The sequence below is a fragment of the Carassius auratus genome, chromosome 14 (assembly GCF_003368295.1).
Source record: "Carassius auratus strain Wakin chromosome 14, ASM336829v1, whole genome shotgun sequence".
Classification (NCBI taxonomy): domain Eukaryota; kingdom Metazoa; phylum Chordata; class Actinopteri; order Cypriniformes; family Cyprinidae; genus Carassius; species Carassius auratus.
The window spans coordinates 18,040,723-18,064,981 of NC_039256.1; the positions used below are offsets into that span (position 1 = coordinate 18,040,723).

The following is a 24,259-nucleotide window of genomic DNA, read 5'->3' on the forward strand; positions in this document are numbered from 1 at the left end:
CTAATTAAGTTGTTTTTATGCATTTATGCACACAGAATTAGGTAACAATAAGACATATGGTGAAGAAAAAAATAAAATGTTTCATAGGCCCCTTAACATGTAATATTTGCCATATTTGTTTTTGCAGTAGTTTTTTGGGGGTTATTTTTCCTGTAAAGATATCGAGATATATATCGTATATCGAGATATAGCAAAATATATCGAGATATATTTTTTGCTCCATATCGCCCAGCCCTAGTTGTATTAAACAAAAATAAACCACAAACAACAAATAACTTGTTCACAGGCTTAACCATGTGTAGTGCAAAAGGGTAAAAAAAAGCAGCTGGATCATTAAAACAGCCATCATTAAAAAGCTGAAGAATGATAAAAATATCCAAACTTAATGTGTAAATAAAACTATTAATTAGACATTTCTAGGTTGATTACCCCCTAAACAACCATGATTTAACCAATGGTGAAAGACTGGGGTGGGAACATCTGTTTGACCAACCAATATAAATTGAAGGGAGTGTTCAGGAAACCTGTTTGAGAACAGTCCTTATTTTCGCAATTCCATTTGTTAAAATAGTTGCGCAAAAATGATTCAAATTGCAAAATTTCTTTGTTTTTGTTTTTTGTGGGAATATCTTTAGATTTATTATTGAAAGCATAATCAGATGTTAACAATAATCAAAGTAAACAAACAGGCAATGAAAACTTTTGAATGACAGCCATTAAAATTCAGCTTCGAAAGCTGAAGTTCTGGAGATTAGTCATCAGGTCTAGCAGTGCAGGGGTGGTCATAGTTATTTTCTCTACCATGCGGTGATATCACGGCTCTCATCCTACACAGCGATTACAGATGTTTCCATGTCAGATCTGCCCTACTTCTGGAGCCAACTCGTACTGGCTGCCTGCATCTAGATCGGCACTGAGACAAACTCTTGAGATCATGTTTGACTAGACTCACTCTTGTACCATTTGGGGCATTTAGATGAAATCAAAAGTTTTCGTAAAAGCCAAAACCACAACAGAATGAATGAACAGCCTGTGGCTCTGTGCTTGACCTTGACTAGAGCCCTGAGCAGAGGCGTATTTACTGTGCTAATGATAAAGTAATCAATTAAAGCAGTGAGCTGTAATCAATACGAGGATGACCGCGCTCCACCCGACGGCAGGACAGGCTTGATTCCATCTTCCTAAGGCACCGAGCCAGGCAAACGTCAACTCCCTTTAGACAACAGTGGGATTGGAAGTAGGGTGAGAATGGCGAGAGAAGGATGTTTGCTATTGGCTGCTGAAATGTAGGGCAGAACCGTGTGCCTCCAACTGAGAGCTCACACTGGAAAACACATGATGTATCATAGCACAGATCTATCAGTTATGATTATAAAACAGGGATGAACAAACCTCATAGATTTCCATTAAAGGAGAGACAACAAAATTGTTCTAGTGACCACAAAACAATAGAGGCGTGTTTTGACCACCTTGCAACACCCTAGTAACAAGCAGAACAACATTGACCACCCAGAATACCCTAGCAACTGAATATCAACATACTGATTGGCTTCCGCAGGAAAGCTGTGATCACATTTTCTTCTGAACATTAAAAAATCTACTTAGCGTTATTTGGCATGGCAGAATTTTCTGCACATTACTCATCATCTTATAATCTCTACCCAGAAGTCATTGCACTCACTGGCCTACATATATTTAAGAGACACTGAAGTGTGACCTATTTCTAAAGGCTTTTACAGTCCGTTGCTTGCTCAAGGTAACTTCTCAAAAATCAAAGTGGTCGACAAATAACAGGAAGAAAGCCACAGTTTGATCTTGCTGAAGCATTAAAATCTCTGTATTTGTTGGTCAATGCGAAACTAGAGCAAATCCTATTTATGGTTTTGTCTGACTAAAGCGAAGCGTAAGGAGACTGCGACACGTTTTGCACCTCACAAAAACAGATTAAGATGGGCCAAGCGGGCCACATGCGGTTTGTTCAAAAGTATGCTGCATCATAAACATCTTGTACCTTCTACGCTGTCCGAACACGAGGTGCCGATGCCGGTATCACCACTGTCTGAGGCAGCGCTGTGACGTCGCCCGCGGCTGCTAATTCCAGTGGCAGAAGAGGAAGCTTGCCATGCCGAGTCGCAGCCTGGGACCCATCCAGGAGAGGACGTGCTCGAACCTAGGAGACAAACAGAACAGGGTTACAATGGAAGAGGAGGAGACAAACAAGAGGGATGTCATATCCAACAAGCACATGATTTCAAACTGTATCAGCATTTAAACTACTTTGTTTATTCACAGTGAAAGTCATTTAGTTACGTGAGCATTCAGAAACGGCAAACTGCAAACAGCGACTCTCCAGGCTGTAAATGTCAGACAGACATTACAAACACATAACGTCATCAATGAAACGAGATGAACGGGAACCAACAAAGGGTTGAGAATCAACAGCTCGTTCTTATTCAGAATCTTAAAAAAATTAATAACAAAATAAATAAATAAAAAGAACTGCTAAGCAAACCAAATGTCATCGAAATTAAATCTATATAACTCATATTAATAGTATGTTTTATTATTAATAGTTATTCAAATTAATAGTTTTGTTTTAGTATTTTATACACTTAAATATACATTGTATTTAAGATGTCTGGGGCAAGTAATTTTTTAAAATAAATTAATACTTTTATTTGGCACTAACATATTAAACTGATGTAAAGTCGCAGTAAAGATATTTATAACATTACAAATGAATGCTTAGCTTTTGAACCTTCTATTCATCAAAGAATACGGCTTTCGACATTGATAATAATAAGACATATTTCTTAAACACAAAATCATCAGACTAGAGAAATAGTTGCGACAATTCAGCTTTGTCAGGAAAAATTACATTTTAAGATATATTATAATAAACTTGTATTTCAAGTTGTAATAATATTTCACAATATTGATGTTTTTACTGTATTTTAAAACAAATAAATGAGTATACAAGATTCTTCTGATAACATAAAAAGAAAAATCATACTGACCTCAAATTTTTGAATGGTAAACTATACACAAACTAAATTAATTATACATGACAAATACAACCTCTCACATATTTGCTATTTTGTGGGCCAAAAACTACTAAACCACTGAAACAAGGTGAAGTTCAGTGAACCGAACGCTCAGTCTTGCCCTAGAGGGCTCGTCCCAATATCTGCTCACCTAATCTATTCTGAAGTATAATCCATTTAGGCAGTGGGATATTTAATCTCTCTTGCCAACATCTCGGAACATGCTGATACTTCCAAATAGCAGATCATTTTTTATATATATATTGATTCATAATACAATATTTTGGTGAAAAATTACTACAAATATATTTTCAAATTCATCATTAACTTCTTGGAAGTTGAAACTGGAAAGCAAAAACATTGTCCTTTTCTTTTCAAGATCAGTCAGCAAAATCTACCCACACTCATTTTTATTGTGCCATACATCATGGAAAACGCACAAACTGAGTTTGAAGCAATTTTCCCTGAAACAGCAATACAGAAAGACAAAAAAAAAAAAAAAATCTCAAATCTACAAGAGTTCAAGACCGGTAGAAGTCAAGATCCAGCTGAAAAGGTCAGAACCAAAATTATAGGTCTCCATAATTCCTGGGTAGAAAAACCTCAAGTTCAAACCAGTTCATATGAAAGTGATCCACATTAGCCATCGTCATCGGGACAGAGTCATCTGTATCTGTAAATATCCCGGGTAAACACAGGGTTTGTTGTTGATGATACACCAGAAACTTCCACCATCAGTTAAGCAACATGATATGAATTATTAAAAACACTGGCAGAGAGACTTGTCAGAATCTGTGGCATTAGTATCTAGACAACTTTGAAAACAGAAAGTGTAAAAACACAAGCTACTAAATACTGAACACGTGTTTGTTTGGATTTTACAGTCACCACTTAAAAAATTGTTTAAGAAAGAAATAGAAAGAAAGATACATTTTATTTGAATATTTGATAAGAAAAAAAACTACAATTATGTAAATAAAAATGCCTACATAAATATTTTAATGAAATAAAGTAACACATTTATAAATACTTAAATAAAATCAGTTTTTTTCCTATTTTATTTTTTATTATTAACATTAATAGTACTAGCTACAAACCTGAAACAAAATAAATATTCTAGACAAATAAAATAATAATTTTCTTCATATATATATATATATATATATATATATATATATATATATATATATATATATATATATATATATATATATATATATATATATATATATATATATATATATATATATATATGCAGGGTTGTGGTACACAGATATTAGGCTACATCTATGTGCCACAACACTGCATTAAAAGGACCCCTCCAATAAAGAGAGAGCACGTTAGAGTCCCTTGTGTCCATAATCTGATTCAAAGACAAAGCTGAAGGTGACACGAGTGATGCTGTCAAACCATCACAGCTCAATAACATCACATCGCTCATAACGGAACATCACATATCTAATTTATCCCAGGCTGCGCGCGCGGAACAATACACGCTCCGTTACACGCGCCAGTCTAACATCAAACATGGCTGTTCCTGTGTGCCATTACACAAGCGCTAGGCTTTTACCTAATTTATAAGCGTCGAATCCGTCCTCAAAATCGTTCCTGGTCCACATCGCGCTCGGTTTCACACACTAAACCGATAGATCCAACACAACGAGCCGAGATAAAATGCACGAGCCCACCAAGAAGAGCGGGAGCTATTTAAGTGAAACCGCATTCCATAGCCACCAAAGACTGGAAGAACCTGCGCACAGAATCTGAAATCAACGCGTTTATATGCCGCTACGCCGTAGTCCTGAAAGGCTGGCGCGTATGTCGCAGATTTGAGCCGGAGTTATGGACTAGTAATCGCTCTCTGACTCGCTGGCAGATGCATCGCGAGGATGTGACCTCACTGCCTGCAGCTCCTCGCGGAGAAACGCAATCACAATCCAGGCGAGCGACACGGACTCCTCCCACCAAACGCGGAGCCAAGACACGGGGCTAGAAGAGAAGACCGGGGCTAGTTGTCACACGGGTGAAAAGTGTCTTAACCCTTTATTGGTCAAGAATTCCTCTGAAATAAGTCGGAAAATTAATTAACTGATAGTTTCAATTGCAGAGTTTATTTTCCCTGGGATTTATGATGAAATTAAACAGATATATATATTTAACATTTAATTTTAAATCAGAATGGATGTTATCTATATATGTTATCTGTATTTTTAAAACATGACTTCATAACCTTTTATAAAAATAAAAAGTAGTAGGCCTAACATGAGTTTAAAACTTTTGTATATTTAATTTATTCATTAGAATTTGTTGGCCATATAAATGGTTAGATTCAGTATTAGCCTATTTTTAAACTTTATTATTATTATTATTTTTTATATAATGCTTAAATGTTGCTTAAACTTCTACCAATGGGCTTTTTAAAGGCAGGTTCCCATTGTGACAACATACCTCATGTAATGTAACTTTTGTATATGTAATATTTTTATGTAATAAATAAAAAAAACTACTTAAATGCATATGTCATGTGTTAAACTGACTTATGTATATGAAATACATATAAAGCATATACTGGACTAAAAGTGTGACAATATCTATCTCCCATACAGTATGGATGGAGTTGATGTAAAAATAAGCTAATGCATTATTAATATGATTTAAACAGCTGATAATAACTGCGAACACACTACACTTTGTATTTATATACACATACACTTATTTATCTAACACACTTAGTATACACTTAAATTTTGCACATAATACACATGTACACATGTACATACATAACTGCATTTTGTAATATACCTGCCTACAATAGTCAATTTGTATATTGTCATTCACTATCTACTTATTTGTATTTTTTATTATTTTATTATGTGTTTTATGTTCTGTCGCTGTCATTCTTTTGTACTGTGGAGCTTCAGTCACGAAAACAAATGCCTCGTATGTGTAAACATACCTGGCAATAAAGCTCATTCTGATTCTGATTCTGATTCTAAAGTTCATTTTATTTTCACTTTATATTTTTCACTTTAATTAAAACTAATAATTTTAATGGATCTTGTAAATATTCTGTAATGCTTCTGATGATTTAAAGTTACTATAAAATGCTACACTGATACAGAGTGGTATTTGTTGCCAAGGTCTTGCGTGGATAAAATTAAATGTGCCCATGGTTCAAATCAACAAATACACTCACCCCCATTCACATGGCACATTCCTTCACAGGGAAACACAGCACTGCTATTTATATTTCAGGGTGTTTGGGACTGTTCCCACTCCACACATGTTTAACAGACTAGAGTGATTGTCCAAGCTGCCCAAATGGGCCATTCCTCTCTCAACATTTCTTTGTAGCATTCACATCTATTTACCCCGTTGAGAACTTCAGTTTACAAGAGTCTGAGAGAACAAATTGATAGTTTTTAAGTCTGCACTGCAGTAAACTCTGCTTTTGTCTCTTGTGCAACATACAAATGTACAAAACATAAGAATTGTTGCTCTGATTTTTCACAACTTCCATATTTCATTACACATATGTAATACTGCATAACATCTACAATTATCACGATTGCTGTGGAAACAATTGCAATGTGTATTTAAGTCAAGGTACTTCAACACCATAACATGCTTTAACAATAATTTGAGAGAAAATAAATGATGCATGTTTTGTACACATGAAATTTAATTAAAGTGTGTCAAACTGCACACAACACACAAGGAAGATTAACAATGGTCAGTCGTCTGTCTGATTGAGTCTAGCATCAACTGTCTCAGACAAGCGAGAGAAAACAAGACAGCAATTGTATTATCCTGATTAAATTGCCTATGATCTCACAATTATGAACATGCATTCAACTGCAATGGACTCATTTAGACAACACTGTCAATTAACATGTTTTAAATGTTCAAAAAATATTAGTGGTGCTTTAAAAAGTTTTACTATTCCTTATAATTCTATTATTATTATTATTCAAAATGTTGGTGCTTAATTGCTTAGCAATGTCCCACCAACCATCTAATGGTAGCAAACATACATATTCTACAGCAGCTGAATAAAATATATTTTTTTAAAAGATAAAAGGGATAAAGCTCAAATCAGTTTTAAAAAGCCTTTTCCAAAACATACAATCACAATAGCTGAATAATTTCCTCTTCTCAAGGCCAGTTCATCAGATTTATTATGCATACAGTTACAAGTCACCAATTTGACAAAGCAGTCCTGTCAGCACAGAAAAGGGAAGGACTTGACTTACACTTCATTTAAAATGTAAAGTTTCTTAAAGGAACAGTTCACCCTAAAATGTATTCATTATATACTCAAATAAAATAAAATAGCTTTGTGTGATTGAAAAAGTTAATAAATGTTGATAATCTTCCACTTAAGTTCAGTGACTCATTACAAAATCATTCTGATAGGTGAACAAATCTTTTAGACTGGTTTTGTGTATTGGATCAACCGATTCATAAAAATAAAAAAAATCAAATTCAGAAGTTCACTAAATACATTTTTTCTGAGGCTTGAAAGCTTCCACCCACATTCATTGCAACTGTACATCAACAGTAATATTCCTTAGAATCCTTCTTTTGTGCACTATTGAAGAAAGTTAGTCATACAAGCTTGGAACAAAAGAGTGAGTAAATAATAATGGCGTGTTCTCTGAGGCTAAGACTGCACTTTGAAAAAGGCTTCTGCTACGTGCTGGGACTTGCTAAACAGCTACCTGTGTATATGGAAACCATATTGAGGAAGTGAAGAAAGACACAGAGCAGACATTCCTGCAGACTATACAGAGTCCTGGTACTGGATGACACTGAGGCCTGTCTCCACAACAACAGAAGCTCTAAACCACAGTTCTGCCCACTCACTCCATTCACAGAGCAGCACTTCACAACACAAAGAGCGCTCACACTCCACTGTGAACTTCTATGGTGTGTGGTAATGCCTAAATGCACTCAACAAATCTCTGCTAATGCAAGCATCATTATACCGCTCATCAAACTTCAGCACACAACTTGTCCAGGGCTGTTGTGCTACAGACATGAAAGATAACTCAGCTCATGCAGTTTATTGAGGAGAGTTGTGCTATTAATTTACTAGAGGCATTTTTACACAGTCGAATTAAGGCTGCTTTGTGCCTGCTCAAAATTCTGTGTAAAGACATAATATCACATAAAAAAACAGACTAAATTATGCCTGCTCTGACTCACCTCAGCCTTTATATCAAATATATTTATGTCACCTGTAAGCAGCATTAAACAGTATGTGTAAATACACCTAAAATGCAACTTCAGAAATGCCTCTGTGCCACCTTTGCCGTGTAAATTTGGAATATGTCAACTAAAGACATAATGCTATATAAAAGCCAGACTAAATTTAAACCTGCTCTGACCCATTTCAGTCCCGGGTATCAAAGAACAGATTTGTATTTGTTATCTGCGTAAATGAATGTATACCAACTCTGAGCAGGATTAATCAGTCTGTGTAAAGACAGAAGAGCTTCTGTGCCACCGTTGCAGTTTAAATTTGGCATGAGTGATCTGACTTATGGTTTAAAAAAGATAAACTTACACTAAAGGTGGGACCTAAACATTCTGTGCCAAATTTACACTGCAGGTGGCACAGAAGCGCTTCTGAAGTAAGCATCTTTCCAAATACCATTTCATGCTGTGGCTTACACAACAATTACCACTGTATAGTTTGATACTGGGGACTAAGGTGGGTCCCAGACAGCAAGCAGTTTCAGTCCAGATACAGCCCGCATCTGGCCCGCATTGATTTCACGCGGCACTGATGCAATATTACATCTTTACACTAAATTTTGAGCAGGCGCAGTGCAGCTGTTACTCAACTGTGTAAAGACACCTCTAGAGACAAATAGAGATTTGAAGGTATTTGAATAGTAGCATACTAACATACACAAAACATTAAATACTTTAGCAACAACACCCTGCCAACCACCTAGAAAACCCTAGCATTGTGAGATCTTCACGCAACTAGTATAAAACCACCCAGGACCTTAATAACCACCCAGAGCACCCTGACAACCACATAGCAACATGCTAACATAACACCATTGAACACCTTAGCAACCACATACTGCATCAATGTCATGCCAACATGGCCATAGCATTGTGGATTCTTAACTTGGGCCAGTAAGGAACCCCCTGGTAACCTTCCAGAACAACCTAGCAATCACACAGCAACACCCTGACACTGACATAGAAAACCATAGCATTGTGGGCTCTTAGCTTGGGCCTACCAGCCACCTAGAACACCTTAGCAACCACAAATCAATGCTCTGACAACCACCTAGAAACACTTGAGCATTAGAAAAACATAGGTCTTTCAGCAACCAGATATGCAACCATGTAGAAAGACATTAACATACTCAGAACACCTTCGTTACATCACACTAACAGGCGAGTTTTGCAAGAGAATGCACTACTTAAATTTATTCAGAAAATGCTAATAAAAAAATCATTTTGTAGATAAATGGTCCATGTCAAGAGCATTTGTGGAAAATATGTTACTTGAAACAATACAATAATACAGAGTCAATTGGCACCGATTAAAATCAACACTGGTGCAGAGTGAGATAATATTTCTACAATATTTTCCATAAACATCGGTCTCATTTTTTTTTTCTAACCACCAATCATGTTTTTACAGAACAAAGGTCTTTGACCCTCTTGGAGTTGAATGAAGGCTGTTTCTACTCGACCCAAACAACACATTTCCTCTCAGAGGACCGAGAGAGACCTGTTCACCATGCCACCAGTGTTGACAATTTCACTCCTGTATTTTGCCACAGATAGGGGGCTGGTTTGAGAGAGAACCGCATGAATAATTCCCTGAGGTTTGGAGCGAGTGGGACGTACAAACCAGGGCATCAAGAATCAGTGTTTTTGAGCATGTTATCTGCACCCAGCCCCCACTTCCTGTCTTGCTGCCAGGAAACCAGTGGCTCCATTTGAACACAGTGGAACTACACATGCATATGCTGTCCACAGAAACTGGACCAGCCTCCAGCCAGGCCATAGTATGACTGGTCAATATGGTGTAATGTACATTTCATATTTAAAATATAATTGCTTTATATATTCAATTTCCTGCTTACAATACCTGGACGATCAAAACAGAGGTCTTTGCTTCTTAAAAATACACGTTTTAAGCAGAATTCAATGTGAAATATGCATCAACCAATCACATATTCCACACAACATGATTCTTGAACTCTCATTCTTTTAATATAATCTTTATCTACAAACATACAGCATTCATTTCTAAGTGTCACAAAGCCTTTTAAAATTTAAATCAGATCAAGTGCCAACACAAATAGCAATGCCCCATATTACTAGGCCTGGAAAGGAGAAACTTACACAGTAAAATTATAAAGAGAAATATAGTTGTACAAGTGCAAAACTTACAGTTGTTGGTCGACATGGGAAATGCACATTATGCAGAAGTAGCGGGAGGAAGTGGTGTTTGCTAAGCGTACGTTACCTTGTGGGGAACTCAGTCGGCCAATGAGATCACATGAAACGCATCACAGACACTTTTGAATAAACATGGTTTAAATGTGGTTTTTAAAACTCACGTTCATTTGGTTCTTTGGTTTTGATGCTTCCCTGAATTACCTGTGAAAAAAATATTGGTCTTTGTTTGATGCCCATTTCCTCCTGTTTGAACTGCTAAGGTCAGGACTTCTGTGTAGTTTTTTTTAGAGGGACTCTAGTGGGACTCTTGTTAAACACATCACAGCAGGAGGCGTCCAATCTCAACAGCTATGCTAGAAACCATAGTCAAAGATCAATACCTGTCTAGGTCAGAGGGACCTTTATGAAGTGTTTGTGGAACTAAAGCAGATTCTCTTCCAGAACATTAGCCACACAAAGTAAATTATCTGGCACTAAAAGAGAACTTGAATGCATTGTATACATTTTCCCAATCTTATTGTGTTCAACCACATTTGATTTCCCTTCACTAGAAAACAAATGAGGATCTTTTTCAAGAATCGCTTCACAGCTCTTGGCAACCAATAGCAGTTCAAAGTGACCAATAAAAAAATAAAATAAAAAAAAAAGATATTTTTTGGAGCTGTACGCTTTATAATGATTCTTGAAAACTTTTGCTGTTAGTTACTAATAACAGAACTTTCATTAATGAGGTAAATGTTCCTAACACTGTTGAGAAATCCAGAAGATGTTGCAAATTTCACAAACATTCTGTGTGAGTCAGTGTTTCTTGATCAGCAAATTTCTTTCCAGTTAACAGGCGATGGCTGACCGTAGGAGGATGTGTTGCCCAACTTTACTCTCATTTAATGTGACAAATGCACGCCTATCGTGTCAAAAACATATATTATATTTATCACAGAAATAGTGCTAACTATTGCTTTTTCTAAAGCAGAATAGTGATTGCTTCATGGCATAAACCTGCCATTTGCAGTGATTGTTGTTTTTTCCCCTGAAGCGTTCCAGGTGAAGACTTGCAAAAACAGCATTCATATTGCACCTCTGGGTTTATGTAATCTAGCTACACCCCTAACTGTAACATGTTCAGCTCTGTCCTAGTCACATGATCATGTGCAACAGAAGAAGATCATGCCGCCTGTATTACCTGAACCAAACCACTTATTATTCTTTACAGAATTACAGCTTGCAGTATAAATGACTGTTACTCAAAGATTTCCCTCCTTACCTTAAAAGAAGTGTGTTCTAGCTCAGGCCTAAAAGGAAAATCCCTCGTTTAGTTACATATATATAAAAAAAATCCATCCATCCATCCATCCATCCATCTATCTATCCATATTCGCAGCAAAAAATCTTTAAAATGGCCAAAGTCCAGAATTCAATCCTCTAAAACACCAAGATGCCAAATGAATGATGTAATGGTGAGTTTGGGTATCCTTGGTGGCACATTCAGAGACATTAAATCAATAATTCTTTATTATTGATGAGGCCAGTGATCCATCTGCAGGAAGTTTTGGATCCATTAGTGTCTCATCTTACCTTCAGCCTCTCTGTACCGCAGTTCTCCTCAGAGAGAAATACTGAAGCTGTACAGACCTTGACCCTCTCCAACAGAAGGTTAGCAGCTTCACTAGCAGCTCATTCAGTTATTGGAAATAACAGCTTCAAGATTAAACAGAAGCTTATAGTCACATATTAACATAAGCATCAATAAAAGCATGTCCTTATTTTAAGAAATACAGCATTATTACAAACACCATACACTCTCACACACAGCAGTAGAATAATAGAGCCTAAAACGATGCTTCATTTCCTTATAAAACAGCAATTTCTTGCTTTTCAAGAGGTTTGAATGACAAACAAGTAAAATGTACTTGACTTAATGGCCTTAATCCATAATTTTGACCTTGGGGACGGCAGGAGATCCTGTATGTTCCTACTATCACCGAATGCAGTACCTTCATCCCTAAACTCCCATTGGAACGCAATCTGTCACCATGACGACAGACAACATCTCTTCACCATGGTATCATTCGTTGCTCTCAAGAGATGAATTGTTCAAACCTGAAAACATCTCTTACAGCATCCAATAAGCATCAAACCATCCGTTTTGATGGTTATTTGTCGTTTCATGGGTTGAAAGACACATTCAGCCTGGTTTTCTATTTGTTGGCTGAATACAACTATTGTTGAACAGCAAATCACTGCATGTCAATGTTCAAATATTCACTGTTAAGTTAACTGGTCTGATTATCTTGCACAGTTTTGCTGTATGTTTAGAATTGGTTGTTTACTTAAAGTGGGAAAAGGATTGTGCTTGCTTTTCTGAAACAAAACAAGGTAAATGTAGGGCTCCCTATTCCACCCAGACCATTTACAAAAATAACCAAAAATACAACCTATCTGGTATTCAGCAGCAACAGTGGCAATGCAATCATAACAGAGGTGATTTAATTATAGAAATCTTAAATGAGCAGTAGCCAAAACGTTATGTTTGATTTTAATTCTCCGAAGGAGAATGAAAAATTGTCTTGTAAAATTAAACTTCAGGTTTAGGTTAAAAACTTTGTTCACCATGTGTAAGTGGGCAGAATGCTATAAAAGTGTAGAATTGGGTGTTAATATACAGTTCTGATCATAAGTTCGAGTACATTTAGCAAAATAAGTGATTTCTTTATCATTTAAAAAAAATAAAGAACAAAATTATCCAGTTCAATTTTTTTTTATTATCTTTCTTTATTTTTGTGTTGATAAACTGCTAAAACCTTTTTTGAAACAAACATAATTATTACTGAGAATACAAAACCAGACATTAAAATATAATTGATATAGAGACTATTTACTGTGACATCCGAATCTGTCTGACACACCAAACTGCATTTCAATTAAAATAAAATAAATAAATAAATACATACACTTCTAACACACTCAACAAACCAGTCAGCGTCTAGATCTTCATCGTCTATGATAGATGAGCTGAACAGTGAAACACCTTTGAGGAGTCCTCAGGAGCCCAATTCAAAACTTCTTGTCTGTTGGTCTTTGCCTCTGTGGTTAAATTTTTTCTAATCTGTGTGCTTGTGTTCTCCTGCTCTTCAGAAAGCAGGTTCGTTGGCACTTTGCTTGTACTGCCGTTTATGATCATTTGTGAAGCTGGGATTATTTCATTTCCGGTATTTTCCTCAGATGAGAAGGTAAAAGAGAATCTGGAATGTTTGGCCACCTTCACCTTTGGGTGGTCTGTCCTTTGTGTGGATTGGGTGATTATTAGTGCTGCCATTCTTCTCACCCGTAGAGAGGCTGTTCAGTCTGGACAGCAGCTGTTGTTGATGTTGGTGTCCTCAGGCATCCCTTTCTGAGCTGTGCTCTCATCATTCAAGACCTCAGAGGGAACATCTTTGGTTTTATTGTGTCTTCCTAGCTGGAGTGTTTTAGTAGCTCTGCTGCCCTCTGCTGGATGATATAAGTTGAATGATTCCCTCTTTTGCCCTGTGTTTCTGGTATCTGATGTACAGTAGGTTGTAGGCACATGATTTCGCAACTGACTGATCGCCATGAGTCATTCTCTCTCTGGGCTTGAATGTGAAGTCTGTGAGTTTGCTTCGTAAATCCTGAAAGCTCTGGAATCTGCCTCCTGGTCTATGACAGGGGACTGATGGCTGTGTTTTTCCTTTTTGACGGTTTCTTCCCTGTCTTGGGTGTAATGTGGGAGAACATCTTCTCTAAATCGTCGCCTGTCTCTCCTAAAACTCTTTCCTTGTTCAGCAGGAGGGATGCTTTAATCTCTTTCAGCCGTTTGGCTCTGAGCTTTTTGGAGCCCCCCTCCACCACAGCCTCAACCGCAGATGAATCCTCATCCTTCTCCCACACAGAAACCTTGTGGCGTAAGGAACGGCTGTTGCTAGGCAACACCGTCGTGCCCAGTGTCGTGGTGGCGTTCTGTGTGGAAGTAATGATGGGGAAGGTGTGGACCACGGAGCCGGTACAAGTCGAGCTGGATAAGAACTGGAACCAGTCCAGACTAGTGTCTGAATCAGTGGTCATCTTAACATTACTGTGATTCTGACCATTTGGACAATCACTAGTGTGGTCACTACGTGGTTCGGAATCCAGTCTTCTGTTCTTTAGCCTAACGAGGAACACAAAAGCTGTTCTTAGGAGGAATCAGATGAATTTTAGGCAATATATATATATATATATATATATATATATATATATATATATATATATATATATATATATATATATATATATATATTGTTCTATTTTATTATTTAACATTATAATGCATATATTAAAACATTTATATTAATATTAATAAATTAACTTTTGTTTTTGACTATATTTTGATTCATGTTAATAATCAAAAGATATAAGCATAAAATAAATACTACTGAAATAAAATTTACTATTTATATTATTATATAAAATACTACTACACACACACACTATACAGACAAACACACACACCGTATATATATACATACATATATATACATATATTTATATACATATACATATATATATATATATATATATATATATATATATATATATATATATACAATATATATATGCACACACACAACATATTAAATAATATTACACATTAATACATTTTATTTTGTATTTTTTGTATTTAAAAATACATGTCTTTCTTATGCATAGATTCACACACACACACACACACACACACACACACACACACACACACACACACACACACACACACACACACACACACACACACACACTATTACTTTCAAATATAATAAAGTGTATACACTAAAATAATAAAGATATAAATATCTAAAATATCCCTCATACACTATAATTTTTAATTATAATTTTAGTTTTACCTTGAAAGTCTTTGCAGTTCTTTGTGTAGGATATCAGTCAATCCCAGCTTCTCAAGCACAATCTCACACTGTGTTTTATACTCTTCATAGGGGTCATCAGGAAATGAGGTGTACAGAGCATTCACATTTCCAAGTAGGGCGCCCCCCAGAGGCAAACATAAAAACATGCTCATCCAGTTCTCAGCAATTGAACATAGCTTCCGGTTGATGGAGTAGTAATAAACAAACCTGCATGGAGCACTCCATAACAGACACCACAACAACCGCGTCCTCTACGGTCACTGTCTCTCTGAACATCAGCCTGGCATGAGCTGAAACACTAAGAGAGACGTCAGATGGGAATCAGTTTTTACAGATGCTTTTAGCAAATAACAACTGAAATTCTGTGGAAAAGCAAAGGGAGGAAGTTCAGATATTATGCTGTATGTGAGAATCTGACCCTCAGAGAGACAGCTGAGACTCTCCAGCATACGGATGGTCGTCCAGGGGCGGCATTATGGGTGTCACTCTGTCTCTGCAGCTGATGAGGATAGTGTTCACTTCCTGTGTCATACACTTAAGAGTCTTGATCAGGCAGAAATAGGCCCTCATCTTCTCCATACTCCCATAAACATGAAGAATCATTCGGCGCTCGTGAGGGAAAAACACGAGGGAAGAGAACTGAGAAAAAGGGAGAGACATTAAGATGAAAATTTTATAAATATGCAATAAATGGTAAGACTTCAACCATTAACTTAGTCAGTATCGAAAAGATTCTTAGCCAAATGAGGGGTGATCCAGCCCTCGAGGAGACAGGGTTTCCTATCAAAGTTAAGAAAATAACAAATAAATAAATTAAAAAATAAATAATAATAAAATAACATTTTTGTAGAAAGTCAATTTTTTTTCCAGATAATATATTATGTAAAATAATATATAAATACTATATCTAAAATACACAAGGACTTCAATAAAAAAATATTTATTTGTAATAATATTAATAATTACATTATTTATTTTATAGAATTACATAAATAAAAATGCTATGTAAATTCCAAATATATAGTTTTTAATTATTAGATTTACAAATATATATTCAGATTATGTTATTATGTTTTGAATATGGAAATTGTTCAAAATATCCATATTTTAATAAAAATAATAAAGATATAAATATCTAAAATATCCCTCAGAGCCGTGTGAGGCACATTTTATTATGAATGGATGCGCTTTATTTAACTTTTTTTGGACAACCATTAAAAAGCTTGGAAAATCGAAGTACATTTTTAATATAACTCCGATTGGATTCATCTGAAAAAAGAAAGATATATACACCTAGGATGGCTTGAGTAAATGGGCTAATTTTTATTTTGGGGTGAACTATCCCCTTAAGCTTGACGAACAGTTTTAGAGAATTTGACGTTTCAACAGGTTACAGAAACTGTCGGTGGGCAGTAACCCTCGATGCTCATCATCCTGGAGGACGATCTTGTGGACAGCTGCAAATCAGGTAAATGCTGAGTACTGATGAAAATAGAGACCAGTCTGTAGTTTATCCATATATTTACTGGCTTTAATATTTTGACATTGCATGACTGAAATCTGTATCTCATAATTGTTCTGTTAATCCTGCATTGATTGAATTTAGACATAAACTTCCTTGTTTACAGGCATTTGTTTCAGTACAATAACAATAACATTTGAAATAATAACATTTGTTGTAGAATGTTGTAGAATTTTTCTTAATTTAAATTCAAATGTATTTTAATTATATTTCAAAAAATATCAAATTATGTTCGGAGCCCCGCACATGACATGCAAGAAAAAATAAATACATTGTGAGCACGATTTACTGATTAATTCCCTCAATGTACTAAAACCTGCGCACGATTACTATTGCGTCCCTTCGATTTGCTAAATTGTGCTCACGATTTAGCAATTCGAGGAAACGAATTAGTAAATCGTGCGCACAATTTATAAATCGAGTGAACGAAATAGTAAATCGAGGGAACGCAATAGTAGATCGTACGTTTTAGCCCACTATTTTTTCCTGCATGTCATGTGCGGGGCTCCGTAAATTTTTAATCACAGTGTGTGTGTTCTTTTTCTACTGATATAATAATTGTAACATTCCTCAGGGCAGCATCATGTTTCTTTTTCCCTTGTTCGATGCTGTCATGTGGTTCTCGCAGGCGATGACATCACAGTGTATGGAGTTGTGTGTCAGCGCTGGAAGCCGATGTTTCTGGATTGACGCTGTGATGTGGCGATTGTGCTGAAACAAACTATGTCAAGGTCAATAATGAGCAATCCACCACAACACTGGTGCTAGAAGACATTCAGAAGGAGTTTGAAGATTTCTGGGACGGTCACCACCAACATGACCCCATTGCTGGTTGGTGTCTTTTTAAAATGTAGAATCTGGGAAACCCAGTCTAGTAGTGCAAATAAACAATACAAGGTTTTTAATACAATGTCTTCTCAGCATTTAAAAGATTTCTCTTTTTCTTATTGCTATCCAAACTCAGTTATGGTCCCTGTGGAGGAAGTTCAGTAGATTAGGAGCGTGAAACATATTGTGATCTGTTGACAATGGTGTTTTCTGAGGCACACTATCACTATTAGGCTACTGTTGCTCATAGGGTTATTGGGTTAGGGGTTTGAACAAATCCCTAACTGCAAGTATTAAACTTAGGCATGGAACTCATTCTGTATCATTTGTGCTGAGAACATGAATAATACTTCAAATCATGTGGCATTTTTAACAAAAGTGTTTTGTTACTTTTCTAAATAGTCAAATGTATGATTTTAACATGGTTAATTTTTTTTTTAAAAAGTGGGGAAAAATTTAGGGAACCATGTAGTAATGGACTAGCAACTGTTTAGAGTACCTTAACAGCCACTCAGCAACATTTCAGTATACCATAGTAACCTACTCAGTTACCGACCGTTCTTTCCCTCTCTCTTTCTCTTGAAATTCTGAAGGCAGGAATGAGATCTTGATGAGTCTTTGCCCTCAGGTGTTCGGCATGTACGTTGTCAAGCTGGCTGTTGCTATGGTTTTGGCAGGTGGGGTACAGAGAATAGATGCGTCTGGAACCAAGGTGAGAGGTATGGGTTCAATTCCACGTAATGTGCAGTCTGACATTCAGACTTCCATGAAACAAAGTTCAGAGGTGTGCTTGAAAAGTGTATTGCTCTCGTGAATAGATGGGAATAGCTCTGAATCAAAGTATGCGCTCTGTTTAGGAGAGTCTCATCTGTTGCTCCTGGGCGATCCAGGCACTGGGAAGTCACAGTTTTTGGAGTACGCGGCCAAAATTACACCACGCTCTGTGCTCACCGCCGGAATCAGATCTACTAATGCAGGTTCCACACATTCTTCCACCTTACTATGGAAATCAATGGCGACCAGCAAATGTTTTTTACCAACATTAATAATAAATATATCTTCTTTTGTCTTCAACAGAGGAAAGAAACTCATATGGGTTTAGAACAACTTGAGGGTCAGCAAATGATGAGAAAATATTAATTTTTGGGCAAACTATCCCTTTACATGTGTGGTATTTGTAATGCACACCGTATGCAGAATTTCTGAATGCACATTCAAAATGTAAACCAGAGCTAATACACTTTAGTAAATACATTTAAATGATTATATTAAATTGGTCAAATGTGATGGTTAAGACATTTATATTATTACTGAAGCTTTTTATTTCAAGTAAATTTTACTTTGAAATATCTATTCATTAAAGACGCATTACATAAATAGTACGAAATAGTAATAGTACGAAAACCTGAATATATGAATGATTTTGAAGGACATCGAGAACTGTAGTAATGGCTGCAGAAAATTCAGTGTGCAGTGTCTGATGGGTAATTTTTTTTGTCCATGTCCTATGAAGTTGTATTGTTGTACACTTGCTCCCTGTGCAGTTTGCAGTCCTCTTTAGATTTCTACTTATGCATACTATTTTTGACACATACTAGGCACTATTCAGTTCTGTGCCGTTGCATCATAGTTTGCACGATTGTGATGCTGGTCAGGTCTGACAGTGGCGGCGGTCAAGGACTCTGGAGAGTGGCACCTGGAGGCTGGAGCCCTCCTTCTCTCTGATGGAGGCCTGTGCTGCATCTATGAATTCAACCGCATCAGAGAACATGAGTGCACTAGCATCCACGAGGACATGGAGCAACAACCCATCAGAGTGGCCAAAACTGGGTGAGTGCGGGGGGAAATAATGTTGCACACCTGAGTCACAAAAGACTAGAGGGGGAATACAAAATTTCACAGAAAAAAATCTGTGCATTCATAGCAACCGGGACTTCTAACGGCAGCTGCAGTGATGCGCTGACTACCGACTATCCTTTGATTTAGAAGGCAGGGCTTCGTTCCATAGAGTGACCACACTGAGCGTTGCATTATGTCTATCCGTATAGTGTCCCTACTAAATTCTACACCCTTGCATAAGGGCCAGCGCTTTGTGAGTTTCAAAGTCGTAATCTGCCAAACTCCCTCTTGAAAAAAAAAATCTGAACTGAACTATTTCTTTAGTACCAGGATGCTTCAGGTTCCTATGAATAACAACAACATCTCGGCTGGTCTTGGATTTTGATCTCCTGGTAGCCCTTGCAGGCAGGTGAATTTGAAAGAATTACAGCCATCCTCATTAGGGCAGCTGGGAGGTTGAGTGAAGGTGTAAAACTGCCCAAAAGAAGCCTGCACAGAGAACAGGTGCAGCATTTATTGCACATGTAGTCTGTCTCATACTCCAACACTTTGGCCACACTGGTGCGGATGGCCGTGCCCGTAACGGACAGGAAGTGGTCAACGTCTCTAGCTTGAGGAATGTGATCTCTGGTCAGCTCGGGACCAGAGATGTATAGTAACGAAGTAGAACTACTTCACTACTGTACTTAAGTACTAAAAGGCGGTATCTGTACTTTACTGGAGTATTATTTTTTTCTCCTACTTCCACTTTTACTTCGGTACATATTTTCGCTGAGTTTAATACTTTTACTCCGATATTTTTTTATGTGATGCATCGTTACTCGTTACAATTATAATAATGTTACGAATCATTCCATTACAAACCACTGCCAGAACTGTAGATGGCAGGTTTGATGAAGCTGGCACATCATTGAGCGAAACAAGCGATTAAGAAGACTGCGCGTGCTGGCTGAACTGCTGTGAAGAGAGAAATGAACACCGAGCCGAGCCAGATAATGACTCGTTCATGAGTCAAGAACCGGTTGCATTGGTTCTCGGATGACCAGTAACCATAGACAGTAAAAGAAATGGAAACAGCGACCCCATTGGAACTCAATTGAGACAAGTGAAGCCCATTTTTAGCGTTTTTTAGCACTTCCGTTTCTGACGCGCAGACTCAAACGAAGCTTGACGACGTCAGCAACCTGTCTGACAGATGTAAATGTTCTAGTAGCTGTGCGTGCAAACTGGCATCGTTAATCTTGCAGAGACGGCGAGCTTGAGCGGGGAGTTCTTTGTCGTGAGTGATCAGGAGTAAGTATTCTGATTAATTATTTTGTATAGTATTTAAAAATGTAACGCCAGTACGCCATATTAAGTTAATTGCCTGCGAGCTTCTCCTCCTGTCTGTACGGTAATGCGACAGAGAGACGAGTGGTTATGACGCAATCGTTAGCCTATTTTTTACAAAAACTGTTTATACGGGGCCATAATGTAACATAGAAGGTAATGGAGCCCTTTATACATTTTCGTGTATCTTTAGAAATAAATAATGGACAAACAGAGTCTTTAAACGCCTCAGATGTAAAGTTATTCGCTGTCAAAGTGACGCCAAAATAAATGGGAGTCAATGGGAATGCTAACGCAAGTGAAGTTCTGCTAAAAGATGGCAGCCCCCACCCGACTTCAACTTCCGGTCGAGTTCCTTGCCCCTTGCCAGTAATGTTAATTCTTTCTGACAGTTCGATTCAATAAACCAGTTGAAGAAAACAGTTCACCGATTCTTTTGCGCTCGATGCAATGGCGTCATTGGCGTTGACTGCACATGGGCTCATAACATTAACACAGAATCAGTTCAGAATCAATCACCAAAAGAATCAGTTTGGTTCAGACGCTCTGTGTGTCGGTTTGCTTCACGCTAAATCACACATGCGCAGTATTCATCAGCTCCTCGGTTCACGAATCGGACGCGTCTGACAGAAATGGTTCTTGACTCGTGAACGAGTCATTATCTGGCTCGGCTCGGTGTTCATCTTCAGTTCTCTCTTCACATCAGTTCAGTCAGTGTACTGTATGAGTAAATTAATTACTCCGGGATATTGGTTTGTTTTAACTCAGAGGGAGTGTCAGACACATTAAACAAGTTAACAGCTTAATTCATCTGTGGATTAATGCGTATTGGACACGCGAACTGTTTAAAACGATTCAATTCGATTTGGTGGACTTTTTCAAAAAGATCCGGTTACATAGAATGATTCGTTCGCGAACCAGATATCACAAACTGCTTTGTTTTTAACTGTCTTACAACAGACACGGAAGAGAAGACAATGCTGAATAAAGTCGTAGTTTTTGCTATTTTTGGACCAAAATGTATTTTCGATGCTTCAAAAAATTCTAAATGACCCTCTGATGTCTTACAGGTTTGAAACAACATGAGGGTAAGTTACCAATGACATCATTTTGCAAATTGGGCTAACTAACCCACTACCCACTACTTAAGTGTGGTGCTTAAAGAGCACTTCAACTTCTACTCAAGTCACTTTTTTGATAGATCACTTGTACTTTTACTCAAGTATGGGTCTCTAGTACTTTATACATCTCTGCTCGGGACACATAGGTAAACCTGCAAATGGGTAACAAGGACAAAAAGAAATGTAATTGATTGGAGTTATATTAAACACTAGGTGTCAGTGTTATTTATACCACAGACTTCTAGGACTCTGGTTTGGGACATTATGGTCTCTTACTGCTAGATGGCGCTGCATATTCATTCATGAAAAGTTCAAAAGCAGAGTTACAGTCTCTTGCACTTTCTTGCATAATAATTTTAGTCGGAGCACGTTCAATATTTGAATATGACCTGCCCTGGCATGGTTGCATCAAAGAAAAACATAAAAGAAAGAACAATCAAAAATGTCAAAGCTACTTAGGCAATAAAACTGCCCTCAGTTTTTCTTTCCCCTCTAACCACAGACATAGACTGCAGTGGCTGTGGAGAAAATGGGTTTTCTATAAAGTGTGATGAGTCACGTCTGCGTGGCTACAGATGAAGAGCGTGTAATTACAGGAGACGGCAATCATCTCCTACAGGACACGAGAGAAAAGCACTTGGCTTCACCACAATGCAATACGATCCATCCCACATACCTCAGGGATCAAACACAAGCCTCTCCTCTCAGCCTAGATGTCATCTAAAACAATCTTCATACTCTTCCTCTCTACGTCAGTCTGCTGTTTTTAGATAAGCAGATTAGTGACGGACGAAACACTGAACATTCATGATCACGATTCTGATTAAAAACACCTTTGTGAAAACTGCACTGATTTGAAGGATTTTGACCAGTTTCTCTTTCTCAGGATCTCTTAAAAATCCTTACAAATGCATTTTACAATTGACAAAATTCCTGAAAGATTTCCATTGCTAGAAATGGCTATTTTTAAATGGAACAGTCTCTCTGATTTAAACATCTGAAGCACAAACCGTATTCAAGTTTGAACTCGTATATATAATCACTGAAAAATGCATTTTCATGCATTACAATTTTTATTTACATGCGAGTAAAATAATGCTGGTAACACGTTACAATAAGGTTAATTTTCTTTTCAATTAGTTAAATATATTTGTAAACGTGAACTAGCAATGAGAAAAAAACCCTTCTAATCCATTTATTAATCTTAGTTGATGTTAATTGTCTAATTTACTAATGCATTATTTAAATTAAAATTGTTTATTAATATTGTTTAATGGGCCTGAGCTGGCATGAACTAACTGATCATTTGTATTTTTATTAACTTACGTTAATAAATATTTTAAAAATACTGTAACAAATGTATTGCAATTGTTAAGCAATATTAGTTAATACAAGAACTAACATTAACTAATGTAACTTTTTTTTTTGGAAGCAAATTCTTTTATTAAGCAGGGATACATTAAATTTATCAAAATTGAGAGTAAAGACTTACATTTTTACAAAAAAATAAAAATAAATAAATGGTGTTATTTTAAACTTTCATTTAAGAATCCAGAAAAACATGATTTTAACAAAAATATTAAACAGCAAAACTGTTTTCAACATTTCCATCACTGGAATAAATTACATTTTAATATTAAAATTAAATTATTAATATTTTAATAATATTTCACAACATTACAGTTTTTACAGAATTTTAGATCATAAGAAACTAATTTTAAAAGCATTAAAAAGTACCCCAAACATTTTAACAGAAGTATATGTGGGAAAATTTTGCTGCATATATGCACATATTTTAATGTAAATGAAAATTATATATTTTATGTTTAATTAAAAACAGAGGAAAACATGCCTCAATGATTTTTAACTAGATTTTTATAGTATTTAACATTTTTAATCTACTTGCCAACAATTATTCAGTTGAAATGCTCCTTTGATATTCTAAAAAAATAGAATATAAAAAGCTAAAAGATGGCAATATTTCAGCTAAACCACCCAGCCTGACCTTTACTGAATGTCTTTCTTTATAATACAGGCACGTCACACCTCTTCAGGAAGACAACAGATGATTTTACCCACCAGGTTTGCTGAGAGACACCACCTGGATGCACAATATTAATGACTAATGACCTTCACCAAAGCATGAAAGCATCCAGACACATGATGTGCTTGTTCATCGTGATATGGCCAATGCTCTGTGAGCTTTTTATGGCTATTTGTCCT

General features: G+C 36.6%; 4 protein-coding genes and 1 pseudogene across 5 annotated transcripts in view; 1 reads left to right on the top strand and 4 right to left on the bottom strand.

Annotated features, from left to right (window-relative positions):
* The window catches only part of LOC113113848 (centrosomal protein of 85 kDa-like), a 57,094-nt gene extending 46,538 nt beyond the window's left edge, over positions 1-10,556 (bottom strand). The window contains exons 1-2 of one of the 2 annotated variants that reach the window (XM_026280359.1): positions 10,473-10,556; positions 2,012-2,170 (exon numbers count right to left, since the gene is read on the bottom strand). In XM_026280359.1, the coding sequence (XP_026136144.1) occupies positions 2,012-2,170; positions 10,473-10,488 (175 nt within the window). In that variant the 5' untranslated portion in view covers positions 10,489-10,556. Of the gene's footprint in view, positions 1-2,011; positions 2,171-4,614; positions 5,057-10,472 lie in introns of those variants that run through there. The other variant, XM_026280358.1, reaches the window with a different exon arrangement.
* LOC113113858 (RING finger protein 44) overlaps positions 1-24,259 on the bottom strand; it is a 1,123,463-nt gene that overhangs the window by 970,151 nt on the left and 129,053 nt on the right. The window lies entirely within an intron of this gene.
* Positions 12,164-16,639, bottom strand: LOC113113312 (DNA helicase MCM9-like; annotated as a pseudogene).
* On the bottom strand, positions 14,048-14,629 carry LOC113113871 (DNA helicase MCM9-like). Its single transcript, XM_026280395.1, has one exon. It carries the CDS (start codon positions 14,559-14,561, stop codon positions 14,157-14,159), a length of 405 nt encoding a protein of 134 aa, XP_026136180.1. The 5' UTR covers positions 14,562-14,629; the 3' UTR covers positions 14,048-14,156.
* The window catches only part of LOC113113313 (DNA helicase MCM9-like), a 9,035-nt gene continuing 1,595 nt past the window's right edge, over positions 16,820-24,259 (top strand). The window contains 6 exon segments of the mRNA XM_026279433.1: positions 16,820-16,865; positions 17,548-17,634; positions 17,637-17,750; positions 18,341-18,466; positions 18,605-18,724; positions 19,403-19,577. Of these exon segments, the coding sequence (XP_026135218.1) occupies positions 16,820-16,865; positions 17,548-17,634; positions 17,637-17,750; positions 18,341-18,466; positions 18,605-18,724; positions 19,403-19,577 (668 nt within the window).